At 39.3% G+C, this 20,741-nt stretch overlaps 1 protein-coding gene across 4 annotated transcripts in view; it reads left to right on the top strand.

The window, feature by feature from the left end:
- Positions 1-20,741, top strand: part of LOC102195462 (rho GTPase-activating protein 26) — an 88,723-nt gene that overhangs the window by 34,551 nt on the left and 33,431 nt on the right. For all 4 annotated transcript variants that reach the window (XM_005727787.2, XM_005727785.2, XM_005727786.2 and 1 more), the window contains exons 3-16: positions 5,634-5,729; positions 8,500-8,561; positions 8,781-8,852; positions 12,812-12,913; positions 13,027-13,137; positions 13,464-13,568; positions 14,155-14,284; positions 14,674-14,774; positions 16,608-16,702; positions 18,231-18,309; positions 19,096-19,132; positions 19,323-19,388; positions 20,384-20,458; positions 20,586-20,670. In XM_005727787.2, coding sequence (XP_005727844.1) covers positions 5,634-5,729; positions 8,500-8,561; positions 8,781-8,852; positions 12,812-12,913; positions 13,027-13,137; positions 13,464-13,568; positions 14,155-14,284; positions 14,674-14,774; positions 16,608-16,702; positions 18,231-18,309; positions 19,096-19,132; positions 19,323-19,388; positions 20,384-20,458; positions 20,586-20,670 — 1,216 coding nt within the window. The remainder of the gene's footprint in view (positions 1-5,633; positions 5,730-8,499; positions 8,562-8,780; positions 8,853-12,811; positions 12,914-13,026; positions 13,138-13,463; positions 13,569-14,154; positions 14,285-14,673; positions 14,775-16,607; positions 16,703-18,230; positions 18,310-19,095; positions 19,133-19,322; positions 19,389-20,383; positions 20,459-20,585; positions 20,671-20,741) is intronic.

Genomic DNA, 20,741 nt, shown 5'->3' on the forward strand with positions numbered 1-20,741 from the left:
GTGTGTGTGTGTGTGTGTGTGTGTGTGTGTGTGTGTGTGTGTGTGTGTACTTGTCCTACTTGATGAATAAAGTTTCTATTCACATGCTCATGGAACAAAGCTTCTGTAGAGTTCAAGCTACTGTTGGATATCCTGTTGATATCACACAGGCCCATTCTTTTGACCGTGTATGTGTGTGTTTGTGACACACATAGCGGCCGTTGTAGAACTGCTGCATGGTTGTGGTTAATTACAGATTCCTTTTGTGTAGCTTACAGTGCTCTGTGTGTGTGTTTCTCTGTGTTTTTTGAGTAAGATGCAACATTTCAGCAGTATCCAAGTCACTGTCATACAAATACCTTTGTTAAAATGCAGCACTGAGAGGATTTTTCTACTTTTGCAGTGAGATTTTCCACTGTGACTCAGAGTACTGTCTTTAAAAGTGATTTTATCCAATTTTGACAAAATATTTATCACGATATATATTTGAAAATGTTCTATAACGATATAACTGACGATATAATTGATGCGAGACAAAATACTTTACAACTCCACAACTTTATTAGTGCAAAAAACCCCCCATCAATGTATTTTTACTTAAACAAGCAGCTGTTTCTTATGTGCATTTAAGCTATATAAAAATTTAACAGTGCAAATGCAAATTCCTTGCTGACAGTTTAACCAAAAGGCATTTTGGTTGAAAAAGAGGTTATACGCACATAATACACAGTACGTAATACACAGTACGTAATACTCAGCGAGGCTCCTGACTACGGTAGCCATAATGCTCCGACAATCCATCGAGTGGTGCGGCTTCGTAGCTCAGCAAAGTCGTACTAAAACATTTTTTGACAGATTTTTGAGCGCTGTGTACCACATAAAATTGGTTCGGTAAGAACTGTAATAACGACGGCCCGCTTGCATGCTCTACCAAAAAAAATGTGCTGTGGTGTGTCTGACGGACGAAAGCCAAACCAGTTCCACACCACTGAAGTTGCACCATTTTTACAAACCAATTCTGGTTCATCTGTTTCGTTCAATGCTCCGCCTTCGCCCTTCTCATTCTCCGTTGCCGCCATGCTTTTTTCGCCATGTACGTATGAAAACAAAGGCACTGGCGCATGCGCGTTTTATCCATATTCTATCGCGATATTTCACTTTCTTACCATTACCTAGCATTATACCGGTATTACCGTGAATGGTATGATATGGTCCAGCCGTACTTGCATATGTTCAAAAAGCCGCCTTCCCACATTTTCTTTTTACATTTGTTCATGAGTGCTCTGATTAGTGCCTGAAAGAAAAAGCTAAGTGTGTCTTAGCTTACCCCAAATTATAGAGTGACAGTCATTCAGGAGGGGTTCAGAGTACTCCTCCAAACAAAGTTAGTTGAAGTGCTTCTGATGAGATTGCGTCTTAGGCGAGGAAGTTCAGGCATGTCCCAGCTGAGAGGAGCCCTTGGGCTACTAAATATCTGGGTTGCTTTGGCAGCACCATAATATTCCTGCAGAAGAGCTCGATTGATGGATGGGTGGAGTTTGGAGGCCATGTCTTCATCATCATGTTCATCAAACTGTTCTTGTGGAGTTCTCTTGCAGCAGGGCGTTTGTCCTATCGGTGCATGTTTGTGTGTTTCCGTTTGTGTTTCTCTTTTTCGTTGGTGTCTTAAGCTCAGAATTAAAGGAGCGAAGCATGGCAGGAATTTTGTCCTGTGAGTGTGAGAGAAAAGACGGAGAGGCAAGTGTCAACAGGGTCATCTATTTTTAGTTGTCCTTGTCCTTTGCTGTCCTTCCTGCCTGGGCACAGACATACAGGCGCGCACATACAAATACACACATACTGACGGCAGGGCATCAACACATCCAACTGTGTGTTTTTATTTTAGCTTCTAATCTGATTCAGCATATTTAAAATGGTTTACATATTTTCTCGTAGAATTTTAAAATTTTTATCACATTGACAGCTGACCTATGCACTAATAACGACAATGGGACAGTGCTGTAGTGGCAAACATGCAGTTCAGTTCTGTTTGGTGGTTAAAAGTAGCAACAAGCAGCCCAAAAATTTGAAGCACACAGTCTGCTATCGTGTTAATAGTTTTTGTATAACTTTAGTAATGTAAACCATCTACTTTTCCCTTTCCTTTTTAGTACCTAGCCAGAAATTGGACTCATGCGTACAAATGACTGACCAGTGTTATAGCTCAGCCTGTCAGCCAGTTACAACCTTTCTTTTAACCTGGAGCTTGAACATGTGTCTTACCGCATTAAATTGGATGCCATAAATGGCAAGCATCACTTCTTGCTACATCTGTAAGTAGACTTTCCCTTTTCCTAAAGCTTTCTGGACAATGTACTTGTTGTGGTGTGATTCATTTTTTTTGTTTTATAGTGATTCCTTTGTGTTGGCAGGATTTTACAGAATCTCATCAGCCAACAATGTGGTTTTGATTTGAAAACATGGTTCATATAAGCCGAGAGACCCGCATGGGGCTGACACGTGTATGTGCGCGTGCATAAATGTGTGAATATATATGTGGATTTATGTGTGTCCTGTTATGTCATTGCTGCCAAAAATGCTGACTATAAGGGCGCTGGTCCACTCCTGATGCGTATCTGTATTTATGAGCCAGAGTAAAAAGTTACCTTATCACGCTGTTTGCCAAAATGTAGAGTGAGACTCTCCAAGGGAAAGTAGTTTAAACAGAATTTCGCACTTTGATTTTTATTTTTCCGTCACATTTTTAAGTGATTCAAGGGAGAAACAAACCTTAAACTTTCATGCAAAAGTGCTATGATGGTGTGTCTGAAAAATAATGCAATTATATCAAATTATTTTTGTCCTGTCTTAATGATGATACTTTGCTACAAATAACAAACACAGTGTCCGTTTCAGGTTTTCTAAGAGAAAATTGAAAGATCTTATCTAGGAGATAAGATTTCTCAAAGGAATTCTTCTTAAGGCTAATAATATTACTTTTTTTTTTTTTTATTTCAATAGGACAATAGAGAAACAGCTGGGAGAAAGACCAGGGAAGACATGCAGTGAATGGCCTTGGGGCCAGATTTGAACTCAGGCCTCTGCAAAAGCCTTGCAGCATATGAGTTGTCTACTTTATCTAGTGTGCTACACACTGGTGTTTATAATGTATTTGTCGACGTGCTTGGAGTTTCCATGACATGAAAATGCGATTTCTAGGAGGAATAAAACTTCATGTTGTGTTCAAACCTTTAGTTCTTTTTATGTTCTGTTTATGGGCTACCAGTTCTTCCCTGGATGGAAACTGCTGATTTTTCTGCTGACATACTTATCAAGTGATATACTTTTTTCATGGGGTCAGGAAGGTTTGGATAGTTTTGTTTTTTTTTCCCTTTAAGAAAATTAAAAATCACCATTTAAGAACTGCCTTTTGTATTTATTCAGTTTATCTTGCTCCAGGTTGTCTAATGTTAGAATTTGTTCAATGCTCTGAAACATGTAAGTGTTTAAATATGCAAAATCAGAAAGGGGCACTGAGTGTGTGTGTTTAGTTTGTGGTTAGTTGTGATTTGTGTGCAGGAGAGCACACAGAGTGGCTGAAGCCGCAGAGGAGAAATCATCGATGGGCACGTTTCACTCACGGGGTGCTGAGAAGAACTGTCAGTGGGAATAAAGGAGGGGGAAAAAAGAAACTGTCAAAAAGGAGACCTAAGGAAGGTGGAGGCCAAAAATAAGAGAGCGGAGACGTAAGAATGAGAGTGTAGAGAGAGATATGGTTTTATACAGCTCAGTAGATGTGATGTCACTATTGCCAGGGCTGGATGTGATTCCCGCTGAGGCCACCCGTGCTGAAAATAAATCACCCATGCTACTACACAAAACAAATAAGTAAGTTTACTGAAATGTGTGATAGAAAGCAGGCGCCTCGGTTACCTAAGATCTGGCTCATAGATACCTGAGATCACTCAGTGCAGCCTCATTTGCCAATATGTAATGGCAGTGATTATAAAGCCTGAAAACAGCATGTTTAATCATTGAAACCTAAAAACACCCTGAAACGTTTGAGAGCTGAGACCTGCTGGCTTTCAAAGCGACTGAAGAAAAGGTTCTATTACTTTATGTATGCTACTTATATTAGTTAGTTATTTATGCTGTAAATTCACTGGCAATATGACATTATAGACGACATTTGGTTTTCATTGCAATTTTCTATTGGAAAAACATATTTGCTTCACTATATACATGTTTACCTTTAAACATTGTTATATATTTAATTTTATTAAAATATGTCACATGATTTCTGTTATGTAATTGCAGCAAAATATTGAGAATTGGGGAAATACTGTGAAAGTACAGTGGGTTGTTTTGTTTTTTGGACACTGACTGGCACCGTAAAACCGCAGTTTATCCTTCAAGTTTGGAGTGTGGTCTCATTTTGGTCATACTTTAGTTATTTTGATGACACAGGGCCACTGTGACTCACTGCTCACGGACATCATAAATGTTTTTTTGAGTCAGTCCGGAGAGAGAAAGTGGTCTGTGTGCGTTTCTCTGTGCCAGCGTGCACGTTTTTCTGGCAGCACATTTAAGCGGAGCTGCTGGGCCTGCGTTTCATTTCTGTGACTGGCAAACTGCACTGATCTACACGGAGGAGCAGTGGTATTTACTTGAACATGGCCAATTACTCTGTCTTTCTTCTGTCTGCGCTTGCTGTCCTTTCCCTGACTCCCATGCGCATTTTCATGAAACTCTTGATCTCTCCTCTTGCGTTTTTTAAATTTTCCTTCCTTGCCTGGATTTAATTATACTTTCTATCTTTATTTTGCAAAATGCCACAAATACATATTTGCTTGTGTAGCTTTTGTATAAATTTTGTCCTCCTCCCTATCGTCGTGGGTTTCCCTGCTGAAGCTGACCGCATCATGCATAAGTTTCTTTTCTTTTTTTGAATGTTAAAGTAAAAGAACACTTTATTCAGTATGAAATGATAATTATTTTAATCCATTCCTTCGGGGTCGGTGTCAGAATGGCGAGCAAGCCATTGTTGCGGGGTGCTGTTCCACAGCATGCGATTTACAAGAAAGTTATGTGAAGTCTGTTTCTTTTTTGTGTGTCTTCCTCTTCATCCTTCCACTATTTCATCGTGATCCTTTGAATGTTGCTGACCTAAGCCAGTCAAGCAACAGGAAATGTTGTAGTGGAGGTGACCCTGCGTTGAGTTTAAATGCAAGGGAAGCCAAGCTCGCCGTGAGTGTCTGTCTCCTAGGAGCTCTTAGCGCCTCATGTATTATTTGAAAGGCATCCAGCTGTCTAAGGCTTTTCAGTTCCTCGCCTGGCTAATGTGACTTAAGTCGAATGGAACTTTTTTTTTTGCACTTTTCAGCACGAACACACACAAATATATGAGCTGTCAACCTCCATCACTGACGCCACAGGGGACCCACTCGTGTTGTCCGCCTTTCCACTCACTTTCAGTACCTGCATTAAAAGCATAATCAGGACAAAACGGCTATTCTCGTCCATAATCTTATCACATTATTTAGAACTAGGTTTTCTAGAGTTCAGATTAAGATTTTTCGGTACAGCTTGTTATTACATTATTACAAACTCACTTAAAGTGAGGTGGACCAACATAAAATACGACCTTAACGTTCTTATTTTTTCTGTTCTCTCAGGTCTGTCGACAGCGAAGAGGAAGTTTGCTGACTCTCTCAATGACTTTAAATTCCAGTGCATTGGAGATGCTGAGACGGATGATGAGATGTGCATAGGTGAGTGTGCGGATGTGAAATCCAATACATTCGTTGCACCAGAAGAGGAAAGCCTCTAAATAGACATCAAATGATGTTGTATCATGTCTCGTCACTAAAATAGAATAGCCAAATCAGCGTTGACTTCAAGGTCAGCTTGATTTTCATTTTAGTGCTGCTGGACAGGAAACTGATGAGTCTCAGATTAGGTATCTGCCCTGAATGTGCTATTTTTGTTAAAATATCAAAGCTTATTCTGTACTTAATAAAACTACTGGCACATTTTGAAAACGGGTGTAATTTTGATCCATCTGACTTGTGGCTTAAAATAGTTCAAAAATTGAAATGATTATCAGCAGCTGATGGACAGTCTAATAGTAACACTGTAAAACAAGGAAAAAACTGGACATTGGCTCAGATTTTGCAGCCCTTTCGGTATAATTTCATTATTTTTGATAGCTACAGTTAGTCTTCATAAATGTTGTAGTTATTTCATGAAATAAAATGTCATTACACAAAAGTTTGTGATATTGGTGTGTAAAATATGAGTTCCCTGAACTCATCCGGCTGTTTCTGCTCAAACAGCCTGCTGTGTGAGAGTCTGTGCAGTCACCACACCCTCTCTGTGTCAGTCTGCAGCTCTTTGCTGCCCTGATTCTGACCTACAACCCTGCTGTTGTTTCACTATCGCTGGCTATCTTTCCTGAACAGCTTGGTGCTCAGCTGGATTGCAGCACTGTTGCTGTTAGGCTATTCATGGCGAGACTCATGTCAAAACCCATCTTCATCTCTCTGATGCTATAATAAGTCCTCTTAGAACAATGTGGAAAAAAACAATAGGTACTGATTTACGTCAATGTGTCAACATGAAAGAGTTTAGATTAATCGTCAAGTTTTGATTGCATAATAAGAGCAGTATTACAATTTTATACTATTTTTAAGACATCAGGATTTATTTGTAGAAAGAACTTTGTCTGCATTGTCTCAATAAGTCGGACACATTTGTTTGCGAGTATTATACGCCACCAGGGCTTTCATCTGTCATGGATTTTGGTTATAATTGTTATGGACTGAATTTGTAGCCCAGGGTGGATGGTGTTAGATTCTGTGGTCTCTCTCTGGATGTCATCTCTCCTTTCTGCAGATGATGTGGTTTTGTTGGCTTCACTGAATGATGACCTCCAGCTTGTAGTTGGGAGGTTTGCAGCCAAATCTGAAGCAGCAGGGATGGGAATTAGCACCTCAAAGTCTTGAGTTGCTGCTCTAAGTGTGGGAGTTAAAGAATTTTAGGGTCTTGTTCACAAGTGAGGGGAGAAGGAAGGGGGAGATGGACACACATATTGTCAGCAGTAATCTGGATGTCGTACCTTCCTGTTGTGGAGAGAGAGATGAGCATGAAAGCAAAGCCGCCAGTTTACCAGTTGATCTACATTCCTACCTTCACCTTTGGCTGTGAGTTGTGGATGTCAGATCACAGGTGGCAGAAATGAGCTTCCTCTGTAGGATGTCTGAGCACTCCTAGATAGAGTGAGGAGCCCAACCATTTGGGAGGAATTTAGAGTAGAGCTGCTACTCCTCCGCATCAAAAGGTGCCAGTTGAGGTGGTTTGGGCATCTGATTGGGATGCTTCCAAGGTGCTGTGTTTTGGGCTTGTCCCTGTAGCTGGAGACCTCAGAGCTGACCCAGGACACATTGGAGAGATTACATTTCCCGGCTGGCTTGGGAGTGCTTTGATGTCCCCTTGGAACAGTTAAAGTAGGTGACAGGGGAGGGAGGGCTGTGGTCTGGTCATCTGTACTTGGACTAATAATGGATGAAAGAAGCCATGTGTAGGGTGTAGTGTCAGCTGACAGTACAGATTGCACCCTGATTAATTTCTGTATTCTGGTGATGCTAGAGTTGGTGCTAAAACACAAAATGGAAAAGGCCCTCTGTATGGTTTGTCCATTCTAGGCTTCTATAGAAGCACTTGGACGTGTACCTGCAGGCTCTGTAGATAAAGAGCTTATTCTTAGGCAATGAAAAATTGTCTCCTACACTAAAAATTCAATTCTACGCTAATGAAAACACAACTACAATTATATCACATTTCTGCCATTAGATTCCACTCAAACCTGGACGTTTAAGGCCTGCACCTACTTTTTAATAGCCAAATACAAAACCTATAATTTACAGAAACATGAAGTTTGATGTTAATGAGGATAAAATGGATAACTGTGGAATGGATTATCACAGTGCGCATACAATTTCTGCATGCCTGTGCATAAGGAACACATGTTCGGAACACATGTTCTGCAGGCACACTCTTCAATTACTTGAGGTGCGCTCAGTGTGCCTGAAGAACAAGTCTGTGTGTTCGTGTGTGTGAAGTGTTGGACAGGGTCAGAGGCAATTGAAGTGGAAACTCTGACCTGAACAATGTAGCTGTGGCTCGTTTGCCAGTGAATGGGGTAACCTTGCACCGATCCATGCTGACTGCGAAAGCACCATAGAAACAAACCCTTTAAGTTGCGGTTTCATTTCCAGTTAATTACTCTGCTATGTCGTGAGTTTAGAAACATTTCGAAACCTCTAAATAAGTGGTACCGAAGCAGAAACAAAGCACCTTTAACCTCTTTACTCCCCGATAGCTGTATTCTGTTCAATGCTTTTCCCTTGCATCTTTTTTTTGTCTCGCTCTTTATCAGCATTAAAAATAGCAGTGCTTTGCCTTTCTGCCTCTTTTTTTATTTTCAATGATCTCTTTTGTCTCTTTCTCATTCACCCCATCTACCAACATGACTGTCCCTAGCCAAGTCACTTCAGGAGTTTGCAGCAGTTTTACAGAACCTGGAGGATGAACGGACACGAATGGTGAGTGACCTATCTAGCTATATTGTCTATATTATAGGTTATTCTTAATGAGAGTGAACGTTTGGTCTTTTATAACCACGGAAACATTAGTCCTCTCCAGAAAATGACTGGCGGCTGTGATAGAAACTGCTGGTACAAATGATACAAATATTAAAATACCTGGTGTATCCTGGCGTGTCTGTAACATGGATTTTTATGGTGTGTATATCTGCCTTGTAGATCGAGAATGCCAATGATGTGTTAATTTTGCCGCTGGAGCGGTTCAGGAAAGAGCAAATCAGTGCAGCCAAGGTAAGAAGGGTGACAGTACATGGGCCACAGAAATGACTTTTAACTGTACATGAGCTGTGGGTTTGTATTGATACATGTATGCTAGCATGAAGAATAAATCAATAATGGCCTTTAGTGCTTCTGGAGCTATTAAAGGATCTGTGTCAGACAGCACCTACTGAAAACATACAGATCAGAAAAGCATTCAGATTTTTCTCTCTTTTTTTTTTGTTCTCGTTTTTATTGTTTTTTGTGCCTTTTGCTGGTTGCCAGGGACACATGCATACAGTTTCACATTAACTCGTGAATGCAATGCCTTCGATTTTGAAACTTTGCTTTACCACAACTAATACATGCCCATTGTCTGGCCTGTTTAGCTGTTGGTAAACCGCAATATGTAATCACGTTTAGAAAATTTAAATGATTAAAGGAGGTGGATTTTGTTTATACATTGAAAAGAGGTCATTTAAGCCCATTGATAGGTGGTAGCCTGGCAGCATGATAATATCATAGTATATCATGCATAATTAAGTATATGCGGATATGAATAAAACGTTATTGTTGTAAAATTAAAGCAATAGCACATTTTCATATAAGGTGCTGTACGTGCATAAAGTCTAAAAATGGGTCATTTGAGCCTGTTTTTGGGTGGTGGCTAGGCAGTGTGATGGTGTCACAATATATCATTCAAAATTCAACTTTTCTCACAAAATAAACACAATACAAATCCTTTACAGGTGAGTAAATACTAAAAACGTGACATTTTAGCCCATTGCTAGGCAGTTGCTTGGTAAGATCATGGCATTATAGCTGATCTAGGGTAAGAACCTTCAGCGGCCCAAGACTTTGGACTACATGTGTGTCTGATGCTCTAGGAATAATTTGCAGAAACTGTTAGAGTAGATGTATGTACAAGATTTTTAATCCAGAGAAACACTCCAGTTTACTCTCACCTTGTTAGCATTACTGCATAATATCTGACTTTAATACAATAATATACTATAATTATACTATATTTACCAGAGAGTGTCTCGATGCATTTTTTAAAAAAAATGGCTATATAGTTTGTAGAGTTGTAGAGAGATGGTTCAGAATACAGGACAGCCTTTAAGAATTTCCAAATACACCAATGATAGAATAGAAGAAATATAAAGTACAATGCTTAAAGATTTTATTTTGATGATAAAATTTCGTGTTTGGAACTCAAACACATGAGTTTAGTTACAGTTGTTGTTACCGCTGCACAGTGACATGGAACTAATAGGTGCTTTTCATGTATGCTTGGAATAAAAGGCAGCACACTTCTCACGAGGCTCAGGGTCTCCCTCTGTGTATGTTAAGGTCTGAACCATTACTAAATGACCTGGATAAGAGATTAGAGGAAGACATAAATGCTGCCATAAATCACTGATTCCCTCTTACATGCAGGCTGGGCTCCCTCTAGCAGGTCTGCGTGTGATTTATTTATCTATTTTTTTTTTAAAGTGTGCTTAAATCTCTTCATTTGCTTCTTATTCCATAGAAGTAAAACATAAGTATACAAAGTTTTTTGATGTTATGATTGTGTTAATTTTTATTTTTTCACACTCCAGAAAAATAGAAATCCTTTAAAAAGATAAAGGATGAACACTGAACTGTACATTTTTAAATAATGCCGGCCCCTGTGCGGTAAATATACCACGCCTCAGCGTCTTTAATCTCCTTATATATGGTGTGCTTGCTCCATGCTGTCATTAGCCATAGGGCGGCAGGGGGTTCCCCTGATGCATTCAGTGTTTTATCAGTACATGATCTATTAAAACATGCCCATGTTGCAGGTCACTGTCTGATTTTGACATTATGGTCAGATTAAAGTGTGAAGCATAATCACTTCAGTTAAGTCACCGCGAGTGATGCACTAATCCTAGTTTAGCCCCAAAAGAACCGATAATATCTTGGCCTGGCACAGTTTCACCTTGTCCCAAAGCTACAGAGCTGGCAGCCGTCTTGCACGGGACCAGTTTGACCAAAATAGCAGCGAATGGCTAAGAGATAAAAGATAAATATGTTTAAAATGTGTGTGTGTGGGGGGGTTACACATCACAGTTTATTTAAGGAAAACTCAAGGTTCAGATTCTAATCTTATTCACAGAGGAATTCACACCAATCAGATTACTGCAGCCAGTAGGAAACATTAGACAAGAAGTCTTTACATAGAGCTTAAGTGTAAGACTAAATAAAAAAAAAAAAATGCTGTTTGCAATTCAAGGTCTTTTTGTATAAAAATACTTCACTCATGCAACAATGACAGATTTCTGTTAAAACGCACTGAGAACATCATCATTTCCAGAAATCCTTTTAGTTGTTGAGAATACGTTGTCAGGAATCACTTTGCTCTTGTGTTTGTTGTCAGTTATCCACGTTAAAGTCATTCCAAGCTGCTGCGAGTGACAGCAAGTGCTGCTTTTGTTAAAAAGGTGTGTTTTAATAATGCACGTCTTGTAAACAAAGGATTGTTGGTGCATTTGCTGGCTTTAGATTTGACTGGGACTTCTATGTAACTGTTGCAAAAGAACCTGATTTGATCTGTGATGAGTCAGTCTGGTGGGGTATGGTCTTGCATCAAAACATTTTCAATTACCTTATATTTCTGGGAAAAATTAAATAAATAAAAAAGGAAGACATTTTATCACACTGTGAAGACACTGCCACCTGCTGGCTGAGGGTGGAAGTAACCTAAAGTAAATGAAGTTTAACACCTTTAACTTTTTAACCCAAGTGTTAGGGAAAATAGAAACAAGTCATTTTAATGTTATAAAACCTTTCCTGATGATTTGTCTCACGCAAATGAATTCCTTTCACAAAGGAAGCCTGTCTTTTTTATTTTTTTTTTAGTTTCAAATTTTTCAAAAGGCTGTAATGAAATCTCTAATAATGAACACATGGGAGAGGGCTGCCACGACACTCGTTTCAGACATGATTTCCGCAGAGAATATGACAAATCAGAGAGGCAGACTTTAAACAGAGGCCTTGTTGTTTGGAGAGGCGTTCATCATTTCTGATGCTTTCCGCAGCTGCTGTCTGTTCCTCCTCTGGCCAAGAGCACTCAGCTTCTTGTTGCTGAAACCAGCTCGGCAGTGAGCAGAGATCATCTTACAGTACACATCGTATTATTTTAGTGCCAGTTCCAGCGTTGTTAAAGAAATGGTTAAAAGGAATAATAAAGGCAAAATGAAATCAGCACATGCGGCTCACTGATGTTCAGAAATTTCTCTTTGACTTTTGAAATAAGTCCAAGTTATTTTTTGTTTAATGACCAAACAATTGAATATATATTGTTTTGTCTTGTGTATCATTTAGAACAGAAGTGTCAAGTATTCACATTCAGTAAGCACTTCTCTCATACCCCAGTTTGTTGCTTCAAAAGTAAATAAGATTAACAGGCTGGTTTCTCTTTATGCGTCTTACTGTACTGATATCTCTATCTTCCTGTTGAAGTGACACGTTTTTAAGTTTAATGATCCTAATCTGACTGGTAATTCCAACATTGCCTGTGTAACAGTTTCTTTCCGTTGCTTTCATTCCATAAACACACACCCTGAGCTCTCTGTCCCAGGCTCATCATCTATCAAAACATGTCTGTCTCTCATGTCGCTGATCTCATTTCTGATGAAACAGTCTGTTGTTTAATAACCAGCTGTGCTCCCTGGAGGAAAATATTCATTGCTTTACTCCCTAAAAAAAGGGAATTTGTTATTAGAAAGCTAAAAGAAATCTGCATTATATGAAGTTTTGCTGTGCTCCCTGTTCTCTAATCCCGACTGCAGATAACTGCTAAAATATACTACAGCATGTACACCAGCATTATGAAGAGGATCAGAGTACATGTGTTGGTTTATTAAAACTGGAGGAAAAACTCCCCGGTACAAGTGTTGAGACAGTTTCGTTAAGCTCAGCCAAAAGATTTGTATTTTATTTTTAATTTTTCCCCCCTGTGACAGGACGCCAAGAAAAAATATGACAAAGAGACGGAGAAGTATTGTGCAGTACTGGAAAAGCACCTTAGCCTCTCAGCAAAGAAGAAAGAGGCACATCTACTTGAGGTAAGATGCCGTGTCTGAGTTTAGACCTTGCTGGTTTCTCTGAGCGAGCAGGTTTTACGTGTAACCCTTGATTATCGGTGTGTCAGTTTCCTTAATTTCCTTCTCTGTTGTAGGCGGACAACCAGGTAGATAACGTGAGGCAGCATTTCTACGAGGTTTCTTTGGAATACGTCTTCAAGGTGCAGGAAGTCCAAGAGAGGAAGATGTTTGACTTTGTGGAGCCTGTAAGATGCTACTAAAAAAAGCTCTTCTTCTTCTTTAAAGATGTTGCACACAAACTTTCTTTTTGTAGCAGTGATTTGTGTTATAGTCACACTTTAAGATAACCAAGCACATTAGCTACTCAGTGCTAACTTTTGTTGAGGTATTCCCTGTTTTCCCTTACTTCTTCTAAATTGTCAACCTCTTGCTCAGTCTTCCTGTTATGTTTTCTTTCCTCCACTCAGACATGTGCATTAATTTTTTCTGACGTACCTTTCCCCCTATCCCCGTGTTGTTCATCTTTTTTAAATCTTTACCTTCATTCTGGTTTTTTTTCTTCTTCCTATAGCTGTTGGCATTTCTTCAAGGCCTTTTCACCTACTATCACCATGGCTACGAGTTGGCAAAGGACTTTAATCACTTCAAGACCGACCTCACCATCAGCATACAGAATGTAAGATCAAGTACACACACACACACACACACACACCACACACACAGTAGTGTATCAATGGGGCATTATATCATTTTTTGAAGACTTTCTCTATTCTTAACCATATTTACTACTTGTCTAACCATAATCTTAACCATGACCCAAATTGACCTTAAAATCACCTGATGAGTACTTCCTGTTGTTTCTCCTATAAGGAAAACATGTCTCCACAGTGCAAACAGCAGATAACTAACCTGTTTGTTGCCACTCGGTTTTCCAAAGAAAATTGTTTCTATGTTAATGACCCCACAGCTAATTTAATTTATTACAACAGAAAGCGCTTTTTTGATGAGTTAATGGCCTTATGTAGTATATAAAAGTATTTATTTAGCATTATATGGTCCAGTTGGAATAAACCAGATAAATAATGCAGGATCGCCCTTACTTGTGATGTGTGTTTTTAAACCAAAGATTCTCAACTTGCAGCTTTAAAATAGGCCTTCAAAACTTGTTCATTCTGCAACATATAAGGCTTGTTATCTACTTTCCCATCTACAAGTTGAATTTCTGAGGAAAGATCTGCACTCCTGTGTGCTTTTGTTGGCAGACGAGGAACCGTTTTGAGAGCACGCGGTCGGAGGTTGAGAGTTTGATGAGGAAGATGAAGGAGAATCCACATGAACACAAGAGTGTCAGCCAGCACACGATGGAGGGCTACCTGTATGTGCAGGAAAAGCGTAAGTAAGCCACATACAACAGTGAACGAGTGTGTGTGTGTGCGTGCGTGTGTAACGAGGTATAGTGTGTGGATGTTAGTGGCATCTTGTTTGGCTCACACGGTGTCAGAGCAGCAGAACAAACAAGCCATAATGAACCAATGGTTGACAAACTCAAGTCCGATCTGTTGGAGACGTGACAGCAGCTCTGTCCACGTGCGGTAGCCATGGTAACACTAAAGCACTAAAAGAGGTCTGACCAGGACTCGTCCTTTTCTTTTTCTTTTTTTTTTGGTTCTTGTTGTTTTGACCCTGTCTCCAATTCACCCATTTTCTTTTTTTCTCTTCTCCTTTCTTGTGTTTTTGTTTTTTTACCACTCTTCATCTCTATGTTTTCTATCTATCTTTAGGCTCATTTGTGTCTACTTGGGTGAAGTACTACTGTACATACTACCGTGAGTCCAAGAAAGTCACCATGGTCCTGTTTGACCCTAAGTCTGGAGGTAAAACGGTGAGTAGCCTGTGCTGTTAAAATATACAGATAAAATCACAAGTTCACTAACAAAATCCAGGTTTGGACTTGCAAACATTTTTTGTGTGGGAGAAAAAAAAAGTACACAATCAGGTTCACTTCACAAGCGCCCTCATATACAGGCGCTCATGCAGGCATTCATGCAAATGTGCTTCGTCCCAGTGTGGATAAGCACAACTTGGTGTGTGTTTTTATTTAGTTATTTTTTTATTATTCCCCATGCCCGTACCACTGTTTTCAGCAATCAGCTCAAAAAGCTGTGCGTTTTCATTCGGTCGCACAGTCACAGAGCGAGATACTGGTTTTACGAGCAAGTGCTAACGACTTCTTCCACGTCACCCTTAATAGATGAGAGTGCAGTGTGGGTGAATAATGTTCTGAGTAAGCAGCAGTAAGCAGAAAATGTTGTCTCCAACTGTTTTCTCAGAGACCTATCTCTGATCGCCCTCCACCTACAAACCGATTAAGCCAGAGCTGATATGAGCCCGAAGTGCAGCTCAGTTCTGAGAAAGTTGCCACAGTTTCATTTTGAGTAACTGAAGGAAACTTGGAAACATTAAAAGTCACAGAAAACCCTTTGGCTTTAACACAAAGCTCTGAAATCCAAAATAGCAAATAAATAGTAGGTGGACTGCACTGAAAGAAAGAAAAAAAGCACTCACTAATGACATCAAACCTGGCCCATCTGCACTTTGCTTTAGAGTATGGCAATAAAACCTGTACTTTGAATTGGTATGACACCAGAGTGTGTAGCCATCTGTAGATTGTGAGTTATCACACTCATCTACCCATCCATTTTCTTCCCCGTCTGTGGCCATTTTAGAATCATCAATAAAACTAAGTACTAGTTACTACTACTACTACTGCTAAGTTAGGAAGAAGCAGGAGCATCTGGAGAGAACCAGCATAGGCACACAAAGAATCCATGAAGGCCCCAGCAGGCTTGCAGATTCAAAACCAGTATACCAGTATACCTAACCCTAACCCTAACAATTGTTACTACCTTTGAAAAGAAGTGATGTCACCATAGCATAAATTGTATAATATTGTTGCTACAGGTAGCAACATTGTCTGTCTGTGTTTTCTTTACTTATAAGAAAACCAAGCTTTTGAAAAGCTAACAAGCTGAGTGTCTCATGGATAATGTGTGAAATGGAAATAATATTGCTGTAATCCTTTATATTGGTTATAAAACTGCCAGATGGCACTCCCCGCACATCAGTTTATAGTGTCTATTTCTTCATATTGTTCTTTTTAAAGCACATATGATTCATTGCCCAGTTCAAACAGCAAGTCTTACTTCTAAAATGGAAGTCAAGGCAAATTTAAAATGCTAAATCTTCAGTTTTACTCCAACGTAAGATATATTTCAACCAGTGATTCATTTCTAATAATAATAACTATATGCTACATACTGGGGGGTTTTTTTGTTTGTTTGTTTGTTTTTCTGCCCTTGCCTCTGTATAATACGCCTTATCGGACAAGCCTTGGAGCACAGAATAAACTGCTATTTAGGTCTTCTGTTTGCGACGGGCAGCCAATTAGAAAAAAGTCGGCTTAAAGAGAGGAGGAAGGGAGCTAAATGTGCTCCTTTCAGACAGGATATATTGACGACCTGCACCAAGACTCCATATGGGAAAAGTACAGAATATTTTAATCAGTGAATCTTGCAGAGCTAGTCTTAGTATGGAGCTGAAAATTACCGTCCTGGCTATTAAATTCCACTCAAACAGTATGGTTGCATTATGATGTCTTAAATGCTCTTCATGTGTTATTGATGTACTACATTGCTTCTTGCTTTTGCTGTGTCAGGGAGAGGAGGAGAGCTTTATTCTCAAGTCGTGCACCAGAAGGAAGACGGACTCGATAGAAAAGCGGTTCTGTTTCGATGTGGAGGCTGTGGACAGGTTAGTGAATATTCACCCAGCTTTCTTTTCACCGGGTTTTACTTTATGTGTCATCGATATGAAAGATTTGGTTAAATGTGGTTCAGTCCCAGCTCATAATCTCAGGATTAGCATGGGCTTTTTTTCCTTTTTTTTTTTTAGAGCAGGATGTAATTACAGCGAACCGACACATGAGGGCACTGCACAGTTGGTGTGAGCTTGAAGATTGAGGCTCTTTTTCCTGTCTGACTCAGCCCTCTGTGGCATTTCCCTTCTTATACCGCCTCCACTGTTCCTGTCCACTCACACACAACTTCAGCTATCCTCTATCACACCCTGACTATCTGTTAACCATCCATCTTTAGGCTTAACTCAGGTCCCTTAGGAACACAAAGCAGTCTCACTCTTAAGCGGGACAGATTGCTGTGGTACAGTAACTCACGCTCCGTGAAGCAGGTTTATTTTAGAGAGCCAGCTCTAAAACATAAATCTTCAAATTGATCAAAACAGTCTGATCACTGCATACACAGACTCGTGCCTGCAGGATCCTGATGGGGGGGAAATGTAGCAAATTATCAAGAGCAATAGAGACGGCATAAATCATTTGTTTGGCATTATAGACAACTTTTTTTTTTTTTAACAGAGCTTTTAACACAAGGAGGGGGCGTTTATAACACAAAGGGAAGAGTGGCTACACTGACAGAGTTACAGACTGCGTCAGTGCTTATTCATTCTTCTTCCGTCACAGTGACTCGGAATAAGAGGAGGGAACGGTGATCATCTCTGTGATGAGTTTCCCATGCAAACACAGAATTTAAAGCAGCACAAAATAAAAACAAAGGCCAGTAAAATTGCACACAAAACGAAAAGAATGAAGAAGACGGTAATAGGAGCAATACATTACATATTCTCTATGCAAAATACAAAATCATGGAATTAACAGAGCCGGCTTTGTTATCAAGGATTTTTACGATTTTCAGGCTTTATAACCTCCGAAGAGCTGGTCTCAGTTTACATCATGAGTACGTGCGCATCACACGTTGCCTGTGTGGATGATTTTTCGCTGCTTAGCCTAATGAATTCTTGTTAGATGCTGAATTTTCATGCTGTATTCGTCATCTTTTTGTTATCCTTTTAAGGGGAAAAATCTGATCGGAGCTGCTGATCATGTGATTTACAGGAGCGCAGTAGTATAGTCATAGCTCTGGCACCCATAAATGAATATGTTTTGCTATAAAAAGAACAAGATTGGCATTTATCTAAGAATGGGCACATCTATTAAGTAGTTTTTAGTTAGAACATATAACTACTTAGTTGAAAACCTTCATAAGAATTTCTTTAGTTGATAAACTTTTTATTTAAATACAATGATTTTATTACAGTTGTGGTTCGATTTATAGGTTCCCCTTGTTGCACCAGTTATCGACATGTTTGTCTTTGTGTGTATTTGTTGAGTATTATTATTTGATGATCTAACACCTAATGTTTGCAACTCACCTGTATGTTTGATAAGCTTATGTGCCTTTCCTGTTATTGCTTGTGTGCGAAGGCCGGGAGTGATCACCATGCAGGCTCTGTCGGAAGAAGACCGTAGATTGTGGATGGAGGCCATGGATGGGAGAGAACCGGTAGGTTGCCATGGTTACCAGTTTGTTCTCATGTGACACAGACAAACAGGAGCGTGAGGCCGAGACAGAAAAGGGGATGGGATGAGAGCTAAACAAACCACGAGGTGTAATTGGAAAACTGTTGGCTCAAATTCTGCGTCTTTTCCTCAGCACATGCTGTCCACGTCTGGTCACATTTAGAGAGACACAACATAAGTCTGAGAGGGATAATTTGGTCTTTATGCTCCACAACAATCAACACATCAGCTTTCTGCCAACCAACTTCCTCAGCACTTGGTTTATACCTCCAGCATTTTTGCTCTTTGGCTGGAAGTCTATTTTAACGCTCTTATTCAGATGTGTTCTTGTTCCAACACCTCTCTCATGTCTGCATTCAAGTGTGCAAAGGTAATCCACATTCAGGAGCTCACCACAAGTTGGAACACGCGGTTGCAGAGTTCAGGGGAACGGTCATAAAATTAAAAAATGCTGGCGATCTTGTTCTCTGGCTCCCACTTCTCGTCATTACAAGCTTGCCACAGATCATGACTGTGAAATACCAGCAGCAGACAAAAGGATGGATCTGAGCATTAGAGTCATAGCTACTGTATTTTCTATATAATGTGACTTTTGATAGAAATAATAAGTGGATATTCCCTAAAGAACCCTGACTATATGCTTGCATAACTAGATTTATCTATATTTATATTTACAGTATATTATAGCATGTGAAACACTGGTAATGTACTTACGTTTGCTTCCCTAATTAAGCATAACTGTGAAGTGTTCTGTTCTTTATTTCTGCAGGTGTACAACCTCAATAAAGATAACCAGAGTGAAGGCAGTAAGTGTCTTTAATTTATTTGGATTGAGTTGATTATCGTTGCCATCTTCAATTAATATATAAGACCTAATAATACTTGTGCCTAAAAAAGTGCCAACAAACTTTTAGGTTGGAACACTGTGTTTTTAGTGATGTTAAAACAAATCGGTAGTTGGCTCAGATTCATTCTTGTCGCTTCCCGCTCCATCAGTGGCCCAGCTGGATGTCATTGGGTTCAACGTGATGAAAAAATTCATCTATGCGGTGGAAACGCGAGGTACAGTGTCAACCCACGTTATTTCCTTTGTTTTTTTTAATGCTCTGTAAATCTTTTTGCTTCTTTGCTGTGATACACTGTATTTTTTTATCCAATAAACTTTATCGTCTGCTGTATCCAAATCATTGACAGTAGTTTCAATAAATATCAGAAGATAATACTGTTTGTGGACTGTTTGTTTACAGTCTTCTCATGAATATTTTTACTGCATTCAGTGTTGCAGTCACCGTAAAGCTCTCTTTGCTGCCATGCGTTTTTAAGGGTTTATCTCAGTAGAACTGAAGTTTTTCTCAGTTCATTTGATACTAAATAGAATTTTTAGGAATATTATTTCTCTCTCTTTTTTTTTAATATTTGCACCAAAATCATTGCAAATAATCTAAAAAAATAAATGAATATTTTTTAAAATGCAGAACATTGGTTTGCATGAATTGAAATTCTGTTCAGGAGTTATGAGTGCGATTTAAACCTTCCTGATGTGTCTGGACATCGCTCCCTACAGATCTACAATATCAATACCTCTTTTTATTTGTTGCACTAAGAGCACCCATTTCTGGTCACTCTGTACCTTTTCATTGCTTTGTCAGGTGGTTTTGTATTTAGCTTATATATGAAGGTAACCTTGGAATTCTTAGCTGGGACAGGTTTGCAATGGGACAGATAAAGATTAAACACATTAAATTGATATGAGTTTCATGCTGATGCTAAAAAAGTGCATCAAAGCACAACAATGTGGTGCCTTTTTTTTCTGTTCATGCCTTATTTGGCACGATTTTAAGTTGGTGAGAGGAAGACACATCGTAGTACATTAATAACACTTTAACACATACAGAAGAGCATCTAAAGCATTTATCAAAGTAGAGGAACTAAAGTTTCGCTGGTAAAAATCCCCTTGCTGAAATCTCCACGTGCTTGCTTGAGGGAGAATTTTGTAGTATCATAAAGTCCTGAGCTTATCATATCAGTTACAGATGATCTCTTGTCTCCTCCTTCAGGTATCGATGAACAGGGCTTGTACAGAATCGCTGGCGTCAACTCCAAAATACAAAAACTACTGAGCTTGGCTATGGGTAAACACTGAAGCACATGAATAAAAAGCACATGTTTAAATTGTATCAAAACGGTAACTAAAATATCTTTTTAAAAAATGGATCTCTTTTGTTTCTTTCTTTTTCTCTTCATATTTTTGTCCATCAGATCCAAAGACGTGTGCTGACGTAGAGCTGGAAAGCCCAGAGTGGGAGATTAAAACAATAACTAGTGCTATCAAGCACTATCTCAGGTTTGTGTGAAAACTCTTACATAAATGCAAACTCACAGTGATTTCATTTGTTCTTCTACTAAGAATTATTG

This window comes from Pundamilia nyererei, unplaced genomic scaffold (assembly GCF_000239375.1).
Source record: "Pundamilia nyererei isolate P.nyererei 1_Seehausen unplaced genomic scaffold, PunNye1.0 scaffold00026, whole genome shotgun sequence".
NCBI classification, from domain to species: Eukaryota; Metazoa; Chordata; class Actinopteri; order Cichliformes; family Cichlidae; genus Pundamilia; species Pundamilia nyererei.